Source organism: Ascaphus truei, chromosome 1, assembly GCF_040206685.1.
Source record: "Ascaphus truei isolate aAscTru1 chromosome 1, aAscTru1.hap1, whole genome shotgun sequence".
Lineage (NCBI taxonomy): Eukaryota > Metazoa > Chordata > Amphibia > Anura > Ascaphidae > Ascaphus > Ascaphus truei.
In genome coordinates, this window is record NC_134483.1 from 455,519,570 (window position 1) to 455,544,910 (window position 25,341).

Below are 25,341 nucleotides of genomic sequence, written 5' to 3' on the forward strand. Positions count from 1 at the left end.
TGAAGAATTCCAGCCCTAATAATTTCATGATCACTGAAAGGTGTTTCTTGCTGACCTCTAAAAAAACAGATGCATGAACTCAGATCTCGTCACAAAAATTGCCCTGCATCTGGGAAATAACTTTGTGTTAAATATATTTAAATAGATACATTAGTCCTCTTTCCCGAAATGCTTTCTGGATGTAGAAATAATCACGACTGATCCTTGCAGGAATAATGACCTGACTGCTAGCAAACTGTTCTATCACTTTGTGATATCAACATACCGTACAATAAATGCATATATTCAGGACTGACTTACCTTCCATCAGTTTGCATGCTTCTGTGTTTCCGCAAGAAGAATAGATCATGGAACCCATAAAGGGTAGTGAAACATTCTCAGTGATCACCTCATGAAAGAAATGTGTAACACAATGGACCATGTGTTCTTTGTTTTTCTAATTAACTAAATTACCTGATTATCATGCATTATTCTAGTTGTATTTTTTATATTGCTGATCACCTTTTACAATTTCTTAGGTGCCCCATGTTGGCTCAATGTATGGATTTGGCTTCCCACACTACTCACCGATGACTCAGCTGCAGCAAGCTTTTCCTCAACAACCTTTCTCATGGCAGCCACAGAGTGCAGTGAATACCCAGCAGAACCATAAAGAGACTGTTGCCTCCCAGGTGCTAAGATCACACCAAAAGCCACCACAATCACACCAGCAGCAGCCAGCGAAACCAGTGCAGTTGCCACAACCAAATAGACCACAAACACAACCCACTTTTCAGCACGTCACAAAACAGCCTCAGCAATCTCTTCAACTACCCCCTGCACCTGACCCTCAACCACCCAAGGTAAGCATTTGAGCCAGAGATATTAAAGGTGAGCCAGCAAAACGTTCTGCAATGTGCTTCTTAATTAACCAAGGCAATGTTTACACCATTGGTAAAATGGTGTTCACGTAATCTTGATGACTACATATAGATCTGTATTTCAGTCACACTCTAGGGGCTAAAAATTAAAGCAGCAACTCAGAAGTCAAATGAATAAGATATATTGTACATTATTATAAAAAAATTTACCATATTACATCTCATGTTGTTCATTGTCACCCTGGACAATAAGCCATTGCGTTCTAACAACAGATTCACAGTTCTTCAGATCAAATACAGCTACAAGAACTTTGCACTTTGAGAGAGAGCATCTGCACCAAGGCTGATGTAACATGACAAGGTTCTACTGCTCTCCCTCTCCACCAGTTTACCAGGCAGGCCAAGGGTTACATTCTACAAGGGGACTGTACCTCGGCAAGCCCTTATAAGGGCACAGTGACACGGGGAATGCCTCTTACCTGGTGGCCTTTTTAGTGATTAACACACATTCCCAGCTAGCTCAAACTTCCACACCCACCACATCATGAATATATATTTATGGCAAAAAGAATGTTACTGGGTGTGGCAAATGTATACAACAAAAGACAGGGTACCCAATGCTACATCCAATTGACAAATCATATAAAGTAATAAGAATAAAGTTTGAATACTTCAATAATAATTATAATATTTACTTGGTTATTTAGTTAAACCCTTTGGCCAAAGTGTCATAAGCCTGCATACCAACGTCAAGGTATAACCAAAATTAATGCAGGTCCTACACTACACTGTGAACCCTTCCTTTTACCTCTGTATGAGGGGAAAGAAACATAGTAGATCCTGTTCTTTGCAGCAAAGTGAAAGACCTCCCAAGTTAAAAAGGTGAGGAGGAGTGAGCTCTGGGGGGAGGTGCCACCTACCTCCATACAACTGTTACCAGTCAGAAATTGATCACACATTCCCAACTAACTCAAACTCCCACACCCACCACATCATGAATATATATTTGTCAAAAAGAGTGTTACTGGGCGTGGCAAATGTATACAACAAAAGACAGGGGTGCCCAATGCTACATCCAATATTATATTACTTTATATGTTTTGTCAATTGGATGTAGCATTGGGAACCCCTGTCTTTTGTTGGCCTTTTTAGTGAAGCAGTTCCTCTTCCCCTCTTCTCATTTTCGTTACTACTCTTTTGAATTAAAAAATAATACATATATTATACATTTAAAAACGTTAAAACAAAAACTACAAGTGGTCTGGGCCTAATAATTTGGTGAGTTGAATTGTGATGGTATACCATGGGTCGTGCACTTTTGTAGCTATTCAGTTCGGGGAGTGTCCCCTATTATCAATAATACATCTGCTTGTCTGGAGTTCGGGCAGCAGCGGTAACACGAGCTGCAGCAATGCTGTGGGCTCAGGATCACTGACTGGTATCCTGACCAGGTCATCAGAATGTTGATATCATTTAATAAAACTCAGGCCTCGTTTCTCCAAAGACGTATTATATGTTTATTTCTTTTAACGGAAGGAGAAGGGATTCTAGGGATTTCTCCGCTCAAGTCACTAGAGTGGACCACATTAGTGAGGATTCACATTAACAATCACAAGGGTTTCCCCATCTGACCAGCAGTTCCAGTAAAACTCAATCCCAGTATGATTTCCCACCTCCGTAAAATGTCTTAAAGATAACAATTAAAATGATTGCTGGACATAATCCTTTGTTTGGCTTTTTCGTAACCTTCATTTTTGTTTAATTGAGCGGCATATATAAAATATATAAAAATATCTGAAGTTATTAACGTGCGTTTCCTTCTAGGGTGTTTTTTTCTAGATTGGTATGAAGCAGGGGGTCACCTGAGCTGAACCCCACTCTGGGGACCGCCTGCTTCTCAAGATACTTATCTCTGTAGCTCACGCTAGTAGCAGCCGTGGCTGGGCATACAATATGGCAACTCAAATCTCCAGCAGCTCAAATCTCCTGCAGCACAGGAGCCAACAGGAAGTTGCCATGTCATCCATTGCGGCTTCCGATTGGCCCGTGTGCAGCGGGATACTTACCAAACAGGCATCAACCGGCATGAGCTTCTCTGTAGAGTATATGTCTTGGGAAGCTGAGGGACCCGGAGCTGAAATGAATGGGTTTCAGCTCCGGGGACCCCCTGCTTCATACCTATACAAAAATAAAATATTTCAGGAAATGCTTCTTTAAGCAATTATCCGTTTTTATTCAATTTGCCATTGCACATTTATGTCTTCTCTCTACAGATGTTTCCTCCGTTTGCTAATCCGATGAACCCATATCAGCAATACTGGCAAGCTCAGCAGGTCAGTAACACTGACAAGATCGCTGTGTGCGGAACATATAGGAGCTGGGAGAACTGTCCATGCTATTTAGTTGTTCACTGTCATATCTTCCTTGCTATAGAGAGCTTAAAATTATATTTTTAAAAAATGCATTGCTAGTTTAGTTGGTTTACCAAAAAAAAATGAATCTTGATTTTTTTAAATAAAACTATTCACAAGAAAATAAAACCAATTTCTAAGTGAACTGAATTATTTGCATTCCTTTCCTATTTTCTAGCCTTTTCCTCAGGGATTCGGGAGGCCTCCGTCTAGCAACGAAGAAGGGGTAAATCTCAGTCAATGTAGATTTAAGCGTTTATCACACATAAGTATTTAAATCATGTTAAACTGGATATAGAAAAGGTTAACATTACTGTGCACTACGCTTCTAACTCTTAAAGAAGCCGAGATAATAATTTTACAGACTGTGATTATACAGCATCATTATACAGCATCATTGCTCTATTCTATGGTGATTAGAAAACAGATTTGGGCGTGTTAGTTGTCTAGAGCTAATACTGTATATTGCACCAGTGGGTGTGTATCAAGAATTTAATTCTATTTTAGTCTAGCCTTTTTCCCTATGACTAAGGGTACTACGTGTGCTGATATACCTGTTGCTCACAGGAGGCCTAAACCTCCTCCACTGGGGCCTGGGGAGCTCTTTCTCCTCTTTGTACAGCGCCTCCACCTCTGAGGGATCCCAGCATTGGCGGGATAACCCCTCACAGAAACTAATCACAGTATTGAGTAATACACACACGGGTATATAACAACTGTTTACTGACACACACATATACAATAACAATAACAAGATAATAGTCTAATGCACTACTCAAACACAGTACCCAACACCCAGGTGTAGTCCCCCCAAAGTACTGAGGGTGCCATAGGCAGCTAAACACCTGGTGTCCATAAAAAAGTCCTCACCCAGAATATGAGGTAGCGCTACCCCTTTGTATACTGTTGGTGCACGTAATACCTCCCTGGGCACTCCTGTATTGATGATGAATCAAAGGGGTTGGGTCAGTTCCCACGTCGCGGGGCCTCCAACAATCCCCTCACTCCTTACTCGTCCCGATCCGACTTGTGAGGCGAGCTCCAGCTGGAGTGTCTTTCCCAATGTCTGGGATGTGGCCTGTGGCCCGGTCCAGACCACAGGGCACCGTGTGGCCATCCAGTCACCGGTGTCACAGCACAACTATGCTCTAAGGGGATGCGTCCCTATCTGGGGGCTGGACACTACCTGCTTCCTTGCTCGCTCCCTCATGACAGACGCGCGGTCCGTTTACACGCCAAACCTAATCCCTTCCTCCTGGCTCCTGGTGCTCGAGCCCTGTTGGCTGTACTGCCCCACATGGTGCCTACCTCCCTAAGGATCCTGGGACTTGTATTCCCGCGCTGTGACTTGCGGAGCCACCTAAGATGGCTGCCGCACTCAGCACCCACTGCACATGCACATCTAAAATGGCGGCCTCCGCACTCCCGACCCGGCGCGGAGCTCTGGCGGCTCCGATCACCCCTGCAGCTTCCCTCCCCACACCTGAGGTAAGAGGGGGCTCGGCTACACTATCAAACTGATTGACGAATAATTTGAGAATTAACTAATTCCAGCAGGGCAAATTATCCGACAAAATAGAAAAAAAACCACATTTGGATGGAAGTAATATATTATTGCAAATATAATTTTCTTACTCAAGTGATCCTAATGAAATTGATAAATGATTCCTCTTGTGCGGCCCAGATGCGCTCAGTCACTACTGCAGGGTTTTTAAAGTCTGCTAATGAGGCCGCTGTGCAGATCAATGAAGGCACCCTGCTCTAGAATTAACCTCTTCAGTGCTGTATCAGGCTATGTAAACAGATTTTACCTGACTCAATATCTTACAGGGGATTCACTCTATTACACTCCTCCCCTGTTTGTGGTAGCTAGAGCTCGCCCCTAGCTCGCCCCTCCCTCTACTCTCTCTTCAGCCCTAACCCTAGAGAGAATGGCTGGACTTTTTCAAATCCCAGCTTTTCCACGATATGCTTAGGTTCCTCAACCCTGCGGAGGACTTCTCGCTCAAGGTATTTTTCCATTTTACCATCTCTTCTTTTGCTCGCTTGGCAACGAGTTTCACATGTCGTGCAATCTTTTCTTCCCTGAAACTAGGATGACCATCTCTGTCTGGCTCAGCATCATTGATCTCGGGCAGCACAACCTTGGTGGAGTTTTCATCAACTCTGAATGACCCCCATGGCATCTCTGTTTGGCAGTTGGCAGACTTATAGTCTTGGGCCTCTCTTTCTTGATGCATTAATTTATCCAGCCTGTCTGCTTCTCCAGTGTGTGGAGAAGTCCAAAGTGAGGTCTGGCGGGGTATATCTACTACAATAGCACCGTCTTGAAGCACCTTCAATACCAGGGGACCCTGGTCTACAGTTTCTTCATCCATCACGGCTTATACATAAAAAGCCTGATCAGTAGAGAGGTCATTTGCGTTTGGTTCAGGATCCTTAAATTCCAGTACAGTACATCACTCTTTCTGTAGTTCTCCTCACACCTAACCGTTACCTGTGGCCTCTCTTTTTTGCAGTTGGCAACCTCTAGTCTTGTGCCTTTTTCCCTTGCAAAGATGAGTGGACAACTAGTGTTTCATCCCTAGGGGCGTGATCACAGATACAGTTCTTTCTCATTCTAGCCAAAGACGGAATCTTTATAGAGGCTGTTTTAATCGTGAGGAATCTGGTTTGGGCCACGTGGGCACGGTATCATGCCATGATTTGTATTGCACTTTTTCAGTCGTAATTCTTTTCTTCTTTCCTGGATTTTGCGAAAAGCTGATTGCAGCACTGAGACGGCATTGCAGATGCACTTATGGCAACGCACAGCTTGCTTGGTTGTGACATAGGACCTATATCTAGACTGAATCACACAAGCAGCTTCCCTAATTTTCCTGTAGCATCTTTGTTGCAGATATTTCCTAACATTTGACTGGACCACAATTACACTTTGCTTCAAATGTTCATACCTCTTTCGTTGTCAATGCATTCTCCATATGGACTGGAGAAGGCAGGCTGCTTTCTTCTGACGATAAAGCTGACAAACTTTCCTTCCTCCATAGGCAGCCTATATGACGACTGTCGCACAGCGTTTGCGCAGATAACTTTCTCTCTCCAACCTTCTTTGGATAAGAGCTCTATAGTATTTCTGGAGTGTTAGAATGCTTTATCTTCTTTCTTTCAGAGTCTGCTCTGATCTGAGAAAGTTCTACTGGAAACAAAGGGATTGGCCTCTTTCCTGCTTCAAGGTACCCTCTGTTTCTTTCAGGGTTAACTGCACTTCCAACTTTTCTTGTTCCATTTGATTCTATACCTTTATTACTTCGTGCAGCTTCTCATTTCCTTCACTGACTTGATCAGTCAGATTTGAAACCTCCTCTTTTAGGTTTCCATTCTCTCTTTTTACAGTCTCTCAAACACTGAGGACCATCTTGTAGTTATACTTCCATTTACACTCTTCTGTGCTGAGACTTCAGAACTCCTAGTACAAGACTTCTATCTCTGTGTTGAGAATTTGAAGCTCTTTCTGAGAGACTTCCAGTTCTGCACCGAGACTCTGAAATTCCTTTTGAGAGATTTCCTGTTCTGTGCTGAGACCTCTGACCTCCTGGCGAAAGACATCCAGGTCTATGCTGTGAGTATTATCCTCTTTCTGAGAGACTTCCAGCTCTTTACCGAGATTGTGAATATCTTTCTGAAAGACTCCCAGGTCTGCACTGAGAATTCAAAACTCCTATTGAGAGAGTCACAGCTCTGTACTGAGACTGTGAGACTCCTGAGAGAGTTCAAACTCTATACTGAGACTGAGGGCCTTTTTTAGAGAGACTTTCAGCTATTCCTGAGCTTCATCATAATTCTAGTCAGCAATAACTTAATTAGAACGGCTCTGTTTATTGACCATGTCTGTAATAATAGCGTTTGCCATCTCTAGATCATTCCTCAGGTCCTCCAAGTCAGTCCGTAAGAGAGGATCTGTCTTCTCCAATGTCCCAGACACAGCTCTCTGTAGCTCAGCAGTATCTTCTATCATCTGTTCCAATCATTCACTGAGGAGATAACAGTCATGGTCTGGCATTTTGCAGTAGTTCGTCAAGGGATCGTCACTTATTTGTTCTGGCTCTGCTTCCCTGGTACTGTTTGTTGAGGGTTTCTCACTGTCAGAACTGGAAAGACACTTCTTTGGGGGGCACGACTTCTGCCTTTGGCCCTCTGGAGATTCCACCATTCCCTGGATGAATCCACAAGTTACTCTAGGCTGCAGGACATCTCGGCCCACTTCTGATGTTGCAGGGTCATCTGCGGATGTGTGTGCAACTTCCACGGTAAGCTGAGAACTTATTTTCTTTCTCTTCCTCTGACTTTGGAAGACTCTGGTACATCAGAGATATTGAGGTCCCCTTCTTTGGTTGCAACTTCTGAAGTTTCACTGCACCACCATGCTTTTCTTGCAGCTGCAGTAGTAGGCAGAGATATTTGGCATTCAGTTGGTACTGCCCTTGCTGACGACTTTCATGTCCAGGGTCCAGGCAACCCCAGCATCTTAGGGGCGTTTCGCTGGTGCATCTCGTTTCTAGGACCATGTAAGAGATATCATGATCAAAGGGACTGAAGAGACACTCTTTCGTGTGGCCGGGTTCATTACCGAAAAAAAAAACACATTTTAACCTCTATTCTGGCACTTTCTGATGTATTCTTCACACTGACCTCGGAAGGCGCTATTGCATCAGTACTCTCTGAATATGCTAGAACTACAGCTGGCAGTCATAAGGTGAGGTAGACTTCACTTGCAGAGTTTGTAGCTCCCACAGGCATCTCTGTAGACTTTTTATTTTTGCTAAACGGCCATTTCAAAAACACATGTGGGTTCCCCACCCCCCCCCCCCCCCCCGCACACATGCAATAAAGTAGAATTTCTTAACAGAATCAGTACCTTTTGATGGTCACCATCTGTAGCAGGCCCCTCAGTCAGACTAGCATTTGGGGCTCTATCCAATGCAGTGTACTTTCGTATTATGCCTTGATCTGTAGCTCTTTATTTCTGGTCATCTCTGCATGTGGTTCCTCCATTTTCACTCCTGTTGCTAAAGCTCTTGCAGGAACTGTTGTAAAAAAAAGGAGAGAATTTTTTTCCCCTGGCAGTCTCTGTGGATCTTCTAATATCCAAGGGCCGCCTCTCATCCCACTTCAAACACCATATGCAGTAGATGTGGGCAGAGTTGAAAACAGGAAAACAAATGTAGGCTTTTATTTTGCCCAAAGCTTTAACAACATAACATAATGTTTTGATTCAGCACATAAGGTGCAAACCAAAATAAACATACTTAGCTCCACCTGGAGCTCTGACTAACACCAAACCTTTAGTCCTTATCTGTGGGTCAGAGGGCTAAGCCCCTTGCCAACAATAAAACAGAGTTCAGTGTGGTGTAAGGTTTACCTTCTGAGACCATGGCTTCCTCCTACCGGTATACGGCCGTAGGGGATCAGACTGTTGTGCAGCGTGGTCCCTCTTGTGCGGTCCAGGTGCACTCAGCTTCCAGGATCAGAGTTATTCCTGCAGTCACCCCTGCAGGGTTTTTTAAGTATGCTAATGAGGCAGCTGAGAAGATCAATTAAGACACCCTGCTTTATAATTAACCTCCTCGCTGCTGTATCAGGCTATGTAAACATGCTGCCCTGTCTCACTTTCTGACACACCATCCTGACAGGATCCACCCGGTTACAACATGTGTTATAGATTTTTGAAAATATTTCTGTCTATAATTTAGTGTGTTATTTTAATGCTGAGTGTTCTCCATGCATAGGTTATTAAATGAAACATAGTGGTAGAAATGTGATGGTACTGGGAGGAGTACTACAGAGTACCACTACTTTTTTTATTTATAACCTTATAGTGTCACTACTTTTATAGACAAACCTTGGCCCCATCTTCGTTCTAAAGAAATGTTGATTTATCTTAAGAAGCCTCTACCTTTTCTGCTTTATAAGCATACATAATCTAAATATTTTCCTATTGAAAATATTTCCCACAATGTTAAATACATTTAGAATGTTGTTTAAGTCATTAACATTACTTTTTTATGGCCAAATTATTCATATTCAAAGACTATTAACTATATCTAAAATTATTAGCTACTGCTAAAAATGTTATATTTTCCCAATTTCTGACAGGGCAATTACTTTGGATATTTTGGATTTGGAGGTAGACCGCCTTATAATTCTGAGGAAATGAATGAAAATGAAGAAGCTGCTAACCCTGAAAAAGAGTCACCAAAAGCCGAGAGCCCAGTGACTGAGTCTGCAAGCAATGCAACAATGGCAAACACCAATTCAACAACAGTTGACCAAAATCATGGAAACAACACAGCACACAATGAAAATCTGGCTGGAGAAAACTCACAGAGTCCAAGTGTCAAGGTAGATGGACAAAATGTAACCGGTGCAGCTGTAGTTATCATGACTCCAAGCATTCAAACTAGAGACATAAACATGATTCATGGGGCATCTAATCCATCACACCACCATGTTAAATCTGGTGATCAAGAGACTATTCCAAGTGACCCCCAACATAACCCCCAACAGAAGTATTACACAGTTGACAAAATTATATTAGGCCGTGGAGACCATTCATTTCCATACAATACCCATCCACATGAGCACGTAAGAGGTCAAGCACAATTTGTAAACAGTCATTTTTCTGAAAACAATGGTTACTTTAGAGAAACTCCATCCACTTATGGAGACAATTTTCCAGGCAGAACTATTGTGCCCAGAGGAAACATAATGAATAGTCATCTTAGTGAAGCAAGGGGTATGTCACAAGATACCAGGTTTAGTAAAACTAGAAATGAAGGTCTACAGCAATATAGTGCAAAGAATGTGCTAAAGAATGGAGACTTCTCAAAACAGCAGGAAAATGATCAAGGAAGAGGACATTCAAGTTTGCTGAATAATAGAAATAATTTACCTAACCACAGATTAATCATTGTCCGCCCACAACGCAATCACCTCACTCACAGGTCCAGTGTACAAAGAGTTAATACAAATGAATATTTTCCAGTCTATAATAGACACAGAGTTATTGAAAATCCAGGCCAAAACATTCCCAGTGGCATATTCTCAAGCCGTCAGAAAATTCCATTTGACCCTCAAAATAATGGAGCAGATCAAAAAAGTAATATCCATAATACCGTAGTTACCCCTATAAGTCACAACGACAATGTTCTTCTAAGAAGTGAAGATCCGTTGACTCAAAGGGAAATTCTGCAACACCCAGAAGATGCAACATTTTCTCAAGGAGAAGTAAGACCTTTCGATAGAAGTAGCACATGGAACAATAGACGAAGTAATTCCGATATGGGTACAGTAAATTCTGGACAGCAACAGGAAACTATTTATGTAGTAAGTCCTATTCCATCAGGTAACATTCCAATGTATACTGATAACAATCCAAAGCAAAGTCCGGGTCATTCATTGAATAGTGCAACAGAACAACAGGGAAGCCCACAGTATAACTCATTAAGCCCAAGAGAAATGAGCAATTATCCTGAAAGTGAATTATATGGTCAGACCAGGAGTATGCCGCATTCTTTGAATAATAGAATAGACTTTGCAACAACCCACTATGAAAATCCACATTCTCAGTCATATGATCTACTGGGTCCACCAAGGGATACACACATTACTTCAGCAGGTCAAAATAGGCGGGAACTATATATTACTAATGATAGTGCTCCCCTGGGTCAAAAAATATATTTGTCATTTTCAAATCAGGACCAATCCAAGCATGCACAAAGATCACAGTTTCCTGCTAATGGACCTTTGCATGAGATGAAACACACCCCCATGAGCTCACATAAAGTGGTAAACTCCTGGGATCAGAATGGATATTTAACAGGTTATGAAGCTGATTCCCAAATCCTAAACAAAAATACACCCTATAGTACAAATAGACCATTTGATCCAATAGAGAGCACTGGGCAATACCTTCCTGGAGATGAGCTGCATCTTGTACACAATACCCCCGCTCATTTACAACTATCGCCCTATTCTGAAATACATTCTTGGGGCTACAATCCAGATGAGCTTCCATCAACTCAGAATGAAAACTCAAACTATGATAGTTATCCTTCAGGTATGAGAATATATTCCCCACATCAACGAGAGACAGGAACGGACTATGGGGGTGTATTGAACACTTTAAGACATTATGTTAGTAATGTACCTGTTTCAGAAGCTGATCCAATGACAATGAGAGGAATGACTTACCCTTTTGTACACAATGTGCACTGTAGTCATGGGGAACAAGGATACCCGTCAGGGCATTTGGATAGCGCTCATGATTTCAGAGTAACATTAAAGGAATATAATGAAGGGGTGCCATATCTGGACAGAACTCACAGACAACATACCAGAAATGTAATGGATGGGCCAAAAATTAGTTGTGACCAGAACAACAATGCTATTAAGCCTAGCTGCAATATTTCTAATAACACTGAACATGTGCCTGGGCCTTGTGCAACACAAATTTGTGATGAGCCCAATTCAGGATTCCCATGTAGTGGTTTTAATGTGTTGGCTACAAAACCATGCAGTACCAGAGGGGATGCAGATAATTACCTAGCCCCCGATCAAGAAGAATCACGTTTTCAAAGGAAAACCTTCATTACATCTGAAAAACCTGGGATGCCATCAATACATGTCCAGGAACGCGGATCCCATCATGCAGGAATGGAGAATGGTGGGAGGTTGAAAGAAATCACGGGGAAAATGTTGAGAATATTAACATGTTTTCCAAATAGGCAAAAATATATATCTGACATAGCAACAAACGCAGATAAGAGTAAGCCAGGTGCATTTCCTTTAAAACATGACATTCCCACAGGAAAGCTAGCAACGGAAGCACGTATGGATACACTGCACGAGTCTTCTATGTCGCATCAACCCTCAGAAAATAAACAGGATCCAGTAAGTGATATACCAGATTGTTTACTACTTAACAACTAACATCTGAGGAAGACCCCACACATAATATTAAGCCTTTGTCTAAATAAGAAGTTAGCACTATAATGCAGTGTTTTACCAGCAACTTTTTTTTCCTTCCAAACTAGAGCAGAAACAGATGGGGAGTAGCTGTTAGACATAGGGGGGAAACTGTTTAAACACACAAAAAAATTAAAAAAAATAAAAGCAACAACTGCCGGAAATTGTATTTGAATAGTCTTTTGCTTGTATTTTTTTTAAAGCCTATAAAGATATCCCTTTTACCAAACGTTAGTCTCAAATTAAATATGTGCAAATAATTGCAAATGTACAAGGGAAGAAACAGAATATTCTTATTCTTACGGTTTTACTGAACCAATAAGATAATTTCAGTGTTTTGTCACAGTTTCGTAGGATGTAGCATGCCAATTTCACAATCTATGTGAAATCCCAAAACAAATATTATTCACACTCCAATCTGTTTTGTATATTGCCAATTAACAGTCCTCATGCTACAAGAGAAGACTAAATGCCAATAGAACCTAATATATAATCTATGGATTTGCAGAAAACTGCCTTTACAATTGGCCTCTCTGGACTGAAATGAATAAATTCCAAAGTACACAAAAGCTGATCTTTAACACAAATAAGATATTTGGAGCTCATCCACAAAGCCACACATGCTCTACCAAACTTATCATCAACAACTAAGCAGTAAGTTGTATCTGGACAAGTGAAAATTCTTTCTAAATGTATATAATTCCAGGTTATTTTTATTAAGCTACGATCGTCCCATTTACAGATAGAAAGGGCTGTGTTCTATTTCTAGCCTGTTCTGTACCTGTTCTATTGATAACCACATTCTTCCTAGACACTGTCTGGTACCAACACGTGTTTTGAGATTTGAATGTTAATCTATATTTAACTCTCTAAATATTTTTGCCGGTCAGGATTAACTTTTTAAACCTCCTCCACACCTTCCCTTTGTACCTTTGCCCTTGACAAGATCTTAGCAATTTCACTTACTCATCCCTTTTGTCATCATATTTTACAGTATCTGTTCCATTCAAGAGCTGTTTTTTTTTGTTTGTTTTCAAGATAAATCACTATATCCTGTTCCTACTCACACACCCCCATTTAATTCCCTTCCCGTAAAGTCATTTTTGAAATACTTTGGTTCCTGCTCACGTCTCTTCAATCAGTGGCTTCAGCGTGTAGACCTTTCTCAAGCTCTGATCTCTCCTTTGATTTTTTTCTCACGTCTGTCTTTTAGTTAATTAATATAATATACAACTCTCTCACAGACAGCTGCATAACCCACTTATTATTTCTCACTCCAAGACAACACTCTTATACAGGGCAATCTCCCACAACCTCCCCCGCTTTAACCACAAGATATTTTCAATGTGCACCATGCCAGTAATAATTAGTTTATGCTATAATTTTGTTTCTTACCACTCTACGGATGTGTATTGTAGATTAAACATGGGAGAATGTTAGAAAATGATATATATAATTAATGAAACTGTGCCCAGAGAATGTTAAAAGATTGCCTCTAGTGATGCATTTTAAACATGTAGAATTATGGGGGTTTATGCAAAGTTGATGGTCATTTCTCCTCCCAATAACAGTCCCTCATCTTATGTGGGAATGTACTCTGCTCAGCAATTCTTTATTTCTGTCAATGCTATTTATTGAAGTTGTTATCACGTTAGAAATATTGCTATAAAGCTTCCAGAAAATAGGCTTATCAAGCTAATATCTCTACAGCTTGTTAAATTACCCCGTAATAAACATCATCTTTCTTGTGACTGATCTTCCCTTATTATTTGTCTAATTATTGTTTTAACGAAGTATGAATTCTTGTACTAGAGGGCAAAAAAATCATAATATGTAGCTTTTTATAACATTCTAAAGACTATGTATTGTGTTGTTTATGCCGGTTTCTGAATACAAACACATTCACCAATATATAAGGCAAGTACCAAGTCATATTGGATGTTTACAGAATTTAATTAAGTTTGGTAGAGTTTAGCGTGTCTGGATTGTGGAATTATGGACCCCCTAGACTTCCCTGATCTGGACTAATTTAGCCTACTGCACAGATATGGGTGCTAGGCCTGAACTGAAAACAGGGTAAAACCTTGTTTTAGTTTCTACTCTAATGTCGCAGCATTTCCCCCTCCTCTAGAACCCCCTGACCTGTCTTACTCAGTCAATAAATTGCAGTTGGGTTTAGTTACCCATTGGGTATCTATTTTATTTATATTACAATACATGTAGACGAGTAGAGAAATACCACCATGTGCATCCTTGTGCAAGATAGCGATTTAGCACAAGTTTTTAATTCCTCACCAAATATGGTCAGCAGACGATCAAGGAATTTAAAAGACATACTTGTGCATAGCCATCATGAGGATGTGCCCAATAGAACCTGTCTTGGACCAAAAACAAGTGGATCATTCTCTTGCGTACGTTGCAAGGCTTGAACATCGATGGTAACAGCAACCAATTTCTCTGACTCAAACAAACAAGTAACTTTTCTCATCAAAACATTTATTCATTGCCTCACTACTGGTGTGGTCTATCTCATTACCTGTAAATGTAAGAAACAATACATGGGGGAAGCACACAAACAGTTGAAGATACAGATCCTTGAACACCTTGGATCTGTTCGTAATAACAGAGATACTCCTGTTGCTCGCCACGTTACATAGTTACATAGTTACATAGTAGATGAGGTTGAAAAAAGACGTAGGTCCATCAAGTTCAACCTATGCTAAATTTAGACAACAGATACTTTATCCTATATCTAGACTTACTTATTGATCCAGAGGAAGGCAAACAAAAAACCCCATTAAGGGGAGAAATTAATTCCTTCCTGACTCCAAGAATTGGCAATCGGATTAATCCCTGGATCAATGAGATGCACTATGGGGACACAAAGGCTTTGAGCTTTATGGGCATAGAACACGTTCCCTGGGCCCCCCGTAGGGGAGACTGGGACCGTAAATTGCTACAGAGAGTGTAGATGGATATATACTCTAGGGACACTTACCCCTCAAGGTATGAATGAGGGGTTTATATATTTCTCATTTCTGTGAAGTTAACGCTATGATGGAACATGATGGATCACATTCCAATATCACTGTTATTTTGTTGTTAACTATACACTTTACACTATAAAGAAATCACTCACTGGAGTTATATTAATTCACCATTGTATATATGTATACATCTGTTTGTAAGACTCCTTGGTGAAGCCAGTTTCCTGAAGTTTGTGGTTCAATACTATATCAACAACGCTGATCGATGAGGAGTCTGTTCCTTCATCTGGGCATTCAGCAAATGCATTTCCACCAATATATATATATATATATACATACCCATACATTGTATGCATATATATATATACAGCTAAACCCCGTTATAGTGCGACCCGTTATAACGCGGTTTTCACGTGGCTCCCGTTTTTTAAAATTTTTTTTTTACATTTTTTTTCACACTGCCACTACCAGCACACACTACCTACATACACTCTCACTGCACACTGCACACTGCACACTGCACACACTCCCAGCACTCATTGCATACTGCACACTGCACACACTCTCAGCACACACACTGCACACACTGCCAGCACTCACTGCACACTGCTCACAGCACACTGCACACACACTCACTGCACACACTACCAGCACTCACTGCACACTGCACACACTCTCACTACTCACTGAACACTGCACACACTCCCAGCACACTCTCACTGCACACACTCCCAGCACTCACTGCACACTGCACACACTCCCAGCACTCACTGCACACTGCACACACTCTCACTGCACACACTACCAGCACTCACTGCACACTGCACACACTCACTGCACACTACCAGCACACACTACCAGCACACAGCACTCAAAGCACACTCACAGCACACTCAGCACACTGCTCACTGCACACACTCACACTGCACACTGCACACACTCTCACTGCACACACTACCAGCACTCACTGCACACTGCTCACAGCACACACTCACACTCTCACTGCACACTATCAGCACACACTCACAGCACACAGCACACAGCACTCACAGCACACAGCACTCACAGCACTCTCTCACAGCACACTCTCACAGCACACTCTCACAGCACACTACACCACACTCACACCGCCCACACCCCCTCCCTACCTTTGGAGATCGGAGCGGAGCTGGCATCAGGAGGAGGGGTGGTGTCGGGAGGAGGGGGGTGTCTGGAGGAGGGGGGGGGTGTCGGGGAGGAGGGCGGCTTGTCGGGAGGAGGGGGGATTGGGAGGAGGGGGGGGTGTTGGGAGGAGGGGGGTGTCTGGAGGAGGGTGAGTGAGGAGCAGGCTGGGACACGGAGGGCCGCTTGGGCGAGGCCCAAAACTGATTATGCCGCGGAGGGCCGTTAAGTTGTGGAGGCCTCGGGGGGGGGGGAAGTGGATGCCGGTGGAGGGGGATGTATGCCGGTGGTGGGAGGTAAGGAGCAGGTTACGGCTGGACTCGAAGGGCCACTGCTAGGGGACGTGTAGGGCTTCCGGCCACCTCTTCCTTCCTTCCTTCCCTCCTTACTCCCTCCCGATCGGGCGCGCAGCGGCCATTTAAAAAAAAAATTTTTATGCAGCAGCCATTTATTTTTTCGCGACTCCGTTATATCTGCTATATGTATGCACACACAGCTGTCTCTTATACATACTAATACTCCTTGTTTTTCCATCCCTGTACACCAATAGGGACCACATAGTATCCACACACACTTTCAGTTATGCTACAATCTCTCACATTTCCACACCCACCCACACCATGTATATTAACTCCCACTCCACACACAGCTTTTGTAAAGCTCTGTATACACTGTGGGCTCTCCATTCATTTATATTTACACAGATACACACACACACATTCTTACATCACTTACTTTCAGGAACCATTTAACACCTCTAGCCGTAAATCACATCCACACCGGGTGAAGGACTAGCACAGATAACATTCCAATAGACACTGTTTTTAAGTATACCTTTTGCTTGCTTCATTCATTGTAACATCGCCGGAAGAAGAGATCACTGTATCTCGAAAGCTCGCACAAATAAAAGCATTTAGTTAGCCACAGAACGGTATCATCTATTTATTTTTTGATTATTGAAGCTCGGCTAACACGGTACTGATACCTCTAAATATCATCATATATATATATTTTTTTTAATTATTTGTTTTATGTGCATGGTTCAGTGTGTGTATACTGTATATGTGTGTGTGTGTGTGTGTATATGTATAAATGTAAGGCCAATGTTTTCACCAGCTGCATGCTCCCTACACGGAGAAGCACTGTGAATATATATATATTCACGTGTATGTATATATGTACGTGCATTTTACCATACTGTTCATTCCATCAGCAAATCCCCACTGAACTCTACATATCACTCTGTATCTTGTACATTAGCACTCTATGCCTCATTAATCAATTACTCTACTTTGATCAATGGAGTTATGGATATACCTCTCTTACTAGGAGCATTATTATAGTATGTACCGTCTATCTATCTGTATACACTTAATGCTCATTATCATATATTGGAACTCTGGAAATATATTCATCCCTTTTATTGTGTTTTGATTGTGGTCACTCCGTTGTTTTTTCCTCTAAGTTGTCCTTCGCTAGTGAATATTTTTGGAGAATCCTGTCTACTTTGCTAAAGGTTACTATGCTCCTTTTCTATTTATTATGAACGACAATATCAACATCTTCCAGACCTTGTTTGTTGTTGCTGGGTGCCTGGGACAACACTGTCTCCTCCAGGCACCTTCTAACAGGCTGATAACTTTGGCTCCTCCTATACCACAGGGTATATTTTACTTGTCATGATAACATCTAAGACTCTTCCCCCTGAAGAAGCACGACACATCGAGCGAAACGTGCGTCGGGACGTGGTGATGTCATGCTAGTGACGCCCACAAGCGGGATGGTGGTTGGAAGCAGATAGGCGCTGGGAGATGCGAGGACATACGGTTGTATTTGGCATTACATTTTCGGCTGTCTATGCCGGCGCATTGTTGTACTATACTAGTATACATGCTCTGTGACCTCCCTACTTATTGAGGCACTACTCTGCAACATTTGTGTTGCCGCCTGGCATTTGCATACTCCATATATGTACTATTCCAACTACCTTTTGTTGCACACAACCATATGTCCCTCCTTGAATCTCTCTATGGCTTATATATTAATATAGTCTTTTCATCTAGGGGCACATATACACACCAGTATATACCTAATTAAGGTTTTGACTTTATTAGCCCTGGTCTCAACTTCTGAACCTTGTTTCCCCAACTCTGGGGATTTTTAATCCATTTTTAGATTTCACAATGTATTATATGCTCACTTATTTCGGCGTTGTAAATACTATTAAAGTTTATTATTTTATTTTATAGGTTAGAATGCTTTTACTCCTATTTGATACATGGATCAGTGAGGGTAATCAGCCACCCTTTGGGGGGAGAGAGCGAGAGCGAGAGCGAGAGCGAGAGCGAGAGCGAGAGCGAGAGCGAGAGCGAGAGAGAGAGAGAGAGAGAGAGAGAGTTAAATGGTGTATAATAAAAACACACAAATCCCAGTGAGAGCTGGATAGTCCACAGATAGTATTCTGTTGGAACCCGGTTGACCCAAAGCCACCTTCAGACTTTTTGGGACCCTGGGCTAAGTGTAAATTGAGGGCGCCACCCACAAAGGTCACATTTAAATACAAATACAGTATGTTTTTATTGAACAACATTTAATAACTTTTATTGAAATTCTACAAATATTACAGCAAACACAAACATTTTATCTATCTACGTGTGTCTCTGTTTTATTCACAAAGTCACAAATAACATTATTACATTTGATTTTAAGAAGTATATCTGATTCAATTGTTATCAAGGAACGAGCGTTACATGTGGGTTGAAGCAGCAACTGCAGAGCTCATTCTTAATCAATTTCAACACGGAAAAAGATCCTTCGCCTTCGCAGTTTGTGGCCGTCAGTGATAGGAACATTCGTAACGCAATTTCACTGTTAGGAAATGTTGCCCCCAGTTTGTCATGCGGGAATAGTTTTTTGTTGTGTGTTATTTTTTTAATGCATTTCCGACAAATCAGTTAAAGTACCTGTTCCAAAAAAAGTGTAGAAACATTATCTTTAAAAAAAAAAAAAAAAAAACATTTTTTTTTAAAAATTAGGCTATATAAAATGAAAACCAATATACTGTTGTAATCACACCAAAAAAAAACCTATTTTTAATAATGAAAATTAAGTAGCATTTGCTGCATTTTGTTGGAAATACACATGTTAAATGAAATTTTCGGCCAGAGTATTTGTGGAGCCTCTGAAAGGTCGGGCCCTTAGTTACAGCCCAGTTAGTACATGTCTTGAAGAGGCAATCCAAGCTGCACAAAAAAAATATTTGTTTTGTTTTAATATATGCAACATTTCATTACCTTTATTCAAAATGAATTACCTAAACTGCCAAACTATTAGTTCTCCAATAATTGATCATCAAATATCCTGCCTTCCAGGGTTCACTAAATGTCTGTCTTTCCGTTTCAATCAATTCTGCAGTCAGTTTAACTCAGCAACTATAGCAACTTCCAGAGAAGACGCCGGCATCAGTGCTTCAGAAAACGAAAACAATAGGTTTGAGTGGAAAGCATATGTATCTTCTCTCCAGCAATCTGATGCTAATTGATAATAAAATAATTTTATTTTATTTATTTATTTATAAAAATATTTTACCAGGAAGTAATACGTTGAGAGTTACCTCTCGTTTTCAAGTATGTCCTAATAGTAGTTTATGCCAATGTGAATGGTATAATCATGGATGAATTTAACTCCAATTGTGGTTAAAAACACAGATCCCAAGATGTTTTCCGAGAACACCTGCCGGTACAATCACCTCCGTGATGTAGGGGCGGATCTAACCAGGCTAGGGGCCGTTGTAACCTGGAGCAAAGCGCGATTGCGTGAAACGCGTTACAGGGTTCTCTCCTGCTCCTGGATGATCATTGTTATTGTCTTGTCTAAGGTGGTTGAATAAAGTTTTTTAAGAGTGATCCAAGCCTCCATCCATCTGTGGTTGTGCACCGCTGCTCGTCCTCCTCGTGGGAATTCTTCCGTGTAACTCAGCAGCTACAATGTATTCTTATATTACTAAGGTAACATTATCTATTGTTACAGTTTGCAGCTCAAACTGCTGGCAATATTGGCAACAAATGATCACAAACAGGAAAGTGTTACAAAAATCTTGCTGGGGAGGTGTGCTAAAACCTGCTATAGAAATCAAAGGATGCTTTAAAGCTCATTAAAAATGGCTTTATGAGTCGAATTAAAAAATAAAATGTTCTAAGTATTACTGTATCTAATACTACAGAACTGAGTTGTTTTCAAAAAACCACACATGTAGGATATAGCTTGGTTTGCTTCTTTAAGATGGTACTCACTGCACCGAAACATTGGAGTCTTTGCCATTATGTTTAAATAAATGTTGATAATGCATGGTGTGCACTACTCATGCTTTTTGATAATTAAGGGGGCTAGAAAAACTTCCAAAGGGGGGGAATTTCTAACCACCCACATTACAACAATGCCAATGTATATCACAATGGGGTTAGCACAGCACACCACCGGGGGAAAACAAAGCCATGCATTTTATTGAAAGCAAAGTGTTAAATGTAATTTCTTACACAAAGGTAAAGAGCAAAGAACAGTGTTTCAGGGGTCTCTTGTCCCTTCCTCAGGTCAATCCCATGTTAGAAAGGGAGCATAGTATTATTGTGTGAATTCCCATTGAAAGCAATCTGTGGGTCTCATTTCTATGTCACAGAAAGTGATATTTGTTATCTTATGTTGCAATAAATCTGTCTAGACTGTAAAACTTAGAGATCCGGAAGATGCATTAATTCTTGTAAAACCACTTGAGTGTTACATAACTATAGCAACCACCAATATAATAACTGAAATTGTGGTCTGAAAGACTTATCAGAGTAGTATAAATATAACTGCAACACATAGATTTGAACCTATCATCGCCAGTGAACATCAGACAGCAATCATTTGCATTTTTCATCCATGCCAAGGTAATGCAACTTTAATTATATTTCTTCTTGAAAAGGAACAACTGTATTAATGATACTGTGCTTCATAGATCTGCAATGTATAATAACATGCATAATATGTTCTAGTATGAAAACAGTTGTTTATAACATGAAGACTCTATGTTGAACTTACAGTTTAGGAAGTACAGCACACCTACATACAGTACATGAATAGCTTTATATCTAGACACAGGCTGAGTTATAACTATGAACTCACTTTGTATTTTATAATTTTATTCTATAAATAAATATAACATTTCTGTATCTGTATAACATTTCTTAAAGCAGCAATATCCTCCAGTGATTCCTCTGAACCATGAGGGTCACTTAGTGTAGGACAGTGGGAGTCATACATCCAGACACATCACACAGTTCGAAAGATCGGTGCTGCTGGACAGAGTCCTGTCTTCCAGACAGGAAAAGAGACTTCATACAGTAGGCCACATTTATTAACCGACATGTTGGTCGTATGCTGCCTGCAGCCATTTTAAGCACCCAAAATATGTCAGAAGTGGAACTCTTCTGAACAGAGGTCCGCCAGCGAGTTAGGAAAGCAGCAGTCCTATACTGGGACTATATAAAAATGATTGAGAAGCACATTGAGTTGGCTCAGTGCCCGATTTCCAGCAATGCTTTGCAATGCTTTGCTGGACCTTCTGGCAGTGAAAAGGTTAAATGACATCTGTGTATTATTTTTTAAGGTATATCAAAATGTAAAGGAAGAACTAAAGGTAATGTCCATTTAACGTTCCCATCCAGCCTTTTCTAAGCTCGCACTATTTACGTTTTCTGTGTAGGCCTGTATCCTTAATTTTCAAATGAACTTAATGGATCGCTGTGTCAGTTCAGTGATGCTCGCTCCCAAAGTATTAGACCATATTGCCTGGTTACAATAAACAGGCCCAACCGAGATGTCACTCCGCCAGGACATAAATGAGTGAAATTTGCGATTCTTAACCAAAAATCATGATTATTATTATTATCTTTTATTTGTAAAGCGCCAACATATTCCGCAGCGCGGTACAAAGGGGGTACAGAGTGATATATATTACAGAAAAAGAATAACATACCAAATAAGGATAAACAAGTACAAACAGATACAGGCGGTAATGAGGGCGCTGCTCATGAGAGCTTACACTCGGGAGCAAATAATGGGTAATATTGAAATAAAAGGTAAAGTAGCTGCTCATTGTGGGAAGGAGTGTGCCTCAGGGTGGAGTAATAGCATCTTATCAGTAAACCACTCTCTTCAATTAATGGGCCTGCCATATGAGATTACCTATGCCAAAAATCAGCGAGACTGACTCCATATCAATAAGACTCACGGAAAATCAGCGAGAGATGTCTAGTGTAAGGTCTCAGAGTGCTCTGTTGACTGAAACTGCTGATATCAGTACCACAAAAGGACTAAGGTTCACAATGGCATGAGGGGACATGTGGATGATAGAGCAGTTATTCCCAACCAATGGTGTTCTGAACCCCAAGGGGTTCGTGAGGTTTCTTCAAGGTGTTCGCCCAAGAAAATAGGCAACGGTGGATCCCAGGCGGAGTTTGTGGGTTCCTAAGCTTTTGGAAAGAGTTTGTTTAGTAAAGTCTCAAACTGCACCTCGGTGGGGGTCGTACAGTTGTCAATTACTGTGGGAGCTTCCGAAGTGGCGCCTCAGTGTCTTGCATCAGCCGCTGCGAGGCATTGACGGGTGTGCCTGCAGTGATTGATGGCCACCCATGCTGCTTATAATATAATATATAACAGCCCTTTATATTTCTGGGACCCCTTTCAATATTATTAGTTGTTATTGAACCAAGTTCCATTTGTTTATCTGTGAATAGATATTGCAAGTGTATCTATAAAAAAAAGTATCAATGAATAAAATACTGTTGCCGTGAGCTAGGTCTGATATTCTGTCATTTATGTTTCCATTATTATTGTTTTCCCTAAAAGGCCCAAATTGAAACAATAAAGCTCTTTGAAAGGTGATCTCTGTGAGTGACGAGATAGGCCTTGTGGTGCAAAACAATACAAGAGCATAAACTGTTTCTACCAATAATGATCACCTCTGACACGTGTAATTGTTGTAAGTCTATTGAGTAGGTTGGTGCTCTATGAAAACTTGTGTTAGATTACAAATAGAGAAAAATTCTCTTGACATGGCTACTCACAGCCAATTGAAAATAACATACGGAATAAAACTACTATCCAAACCCTACTTCCCTAAACCCACTTGAAATCTAAATTATACTTAACTAGTGAATCTAAAGTAAACTCAAACGTAAAACTCCCATCGTGTCTCAATTGAAAAAAATGACTTTTTATAAAATCAAATAAATAGGCATCTACACAGAGATTAACAGTAAATCAGGCGTCGTACACACGTGTGAGTGTGGGCCCTGTCTCTTATAGCCCTACTGTACTGCAGGTCACATTGAGTGACGTCCTGTGCTCTGACACCACTACAGCCCGACATGCGTTTTGCAAACTATGCTTCTTCTGGGGATTTGGCACACCAAATCTGTAACAAAAAGGAAGGGGGGAGGGGGAAAGTAAAGACTTTTATCCTGATGCTTAAATCTTGCCAGGTCAAAGCCTTCAAATGAGATGTATTGTGTAATCAAAATATCTATAGAGAAACAGACAAGCGCACATTAAATGTACTGAATCCATAGTGGACGTTGAGTGATTGCAGGTTGTCTGTGTTTCAGGGCAGCAGTCCCTTCATCGTGACACCCAAAGCACTATCTCTGCTGATACAGTTTAAGGCTGACTACACATTTCATTATTTGACAGCCCTGTGACACCAGACTGAACCTTGTACAGATTTTATTTATCAGGTTTCTAATCTCACAGATGAAGCTGTTGTGTATCTTTGCTCTCCTCATGGTCCTGGTGAATTGTAATCCTGTAAGTATTTTTCACATACAGTAGTTTGAATATGCCTTTCACCACAGGTTCAGACACCTCAGGGCCTGCGTATCAACACAGAGAAAAGTATATTTTGACGCGCCGCTCAGTTTTTTGTAGCAGAACTGTGTCATTTCTAATAAATAGTTTCTTACATCTGGTGCAGAATGCTAGACTTACACCACTTCAGATCTGGAAAATATAAGGGAAAAAGAAGGAAGCAAAGACACCCCAAATATGATAACACATAATAGCACGTGCACCTCCCCAACTTCTCTTACTGACACTCCCCAAATCACAAGCTGGTGCACACTGGCCCAAATTGGAGCAAATTACTTTGACACATTTGTCAAAAATTCCCACCATTGCACCAAAATTGCCTTTATGTGTAGTTATCATGTAACAGAAGCAGCTATCTGGTTAGTAAGCAGTATATGATATCAGCCATGCACAATAAAAGCCATTCTCCATGAAGTTTACTTCAGAGCGGTTAGCAATTTATTTATGTTCTTATATAATGCTATTTTAAAGACAGTGATCGAAGTGTCTTAATAATACTGGTTGTACTGTACCTAATCTACAAAATACAAATAGGCCAAATGGAGATGCTTTCTAAAATTCATCCCTTTGGGGGAGGAGGGGGGCGGGGAAGTGAAATTGTATGTTTTCTAAACAAAAAAGTAGTGGTACTCTATACCCCACGTGTACCATAACCCTTTGTCCTGGATTCACTTGTAGCATACTGTATGTGCGGTATTGCACCCCGATCTACCAGTGACTGTCACTGACTTGCATGGCTGGTAGCGCCGGGTAAGGGTGCGATACCTCACGTTGGTGCTGGGTGAATCTCCCACCTTTGACCACTGATTACACAAAACAGTTACTGCTCTATAAACAATAATCCCCACTTACAATGGTAATCAGCCTTTCTAAAATATACAATTAGTATGTCTTTTATCTGTATGGCACCAACATATTCACAGCGCAGTACAATGTGTGAGAGAGGACAATAACACTGTATGCCAAAAGGGTACATATATGTTAATACAAACT

At 41.0% G+C, this 25,341-nt stretch overlaps 1 protein-coding gene across 1 annotated transcript in view; it reads left to right on the forward strand.

Moving 5' to 3' along the window:
* Positions 1-12,467, forward strand: part of ENAM (enamelin) — a 13,037-nt gene extending 570 nt beyond the window's left edge. The window contains exons 4-7 of the mRNA XM_075578359.1: positions 519-842; positions 3,134-3,193; positions 3,450-3,497; positions 9,425-12,467. Of these exons, the coding sequence (XP_075434474.1) occupies positions 519-842; positions 3,134-3,193; positions 3,450-3,497; positions 9,425-12,259 (3,267 nt within the window). The 3' untranslated portion in view covers positions 12,260-12,467. The remainder of the gene's footprint in view (positions 1-518; positions 843-3,133; positions 3,194-3,449; positions 3,498-9,424) is intronic.
* Positions 12,468-25,341: the final 12,874 nt, after the last annotated feature.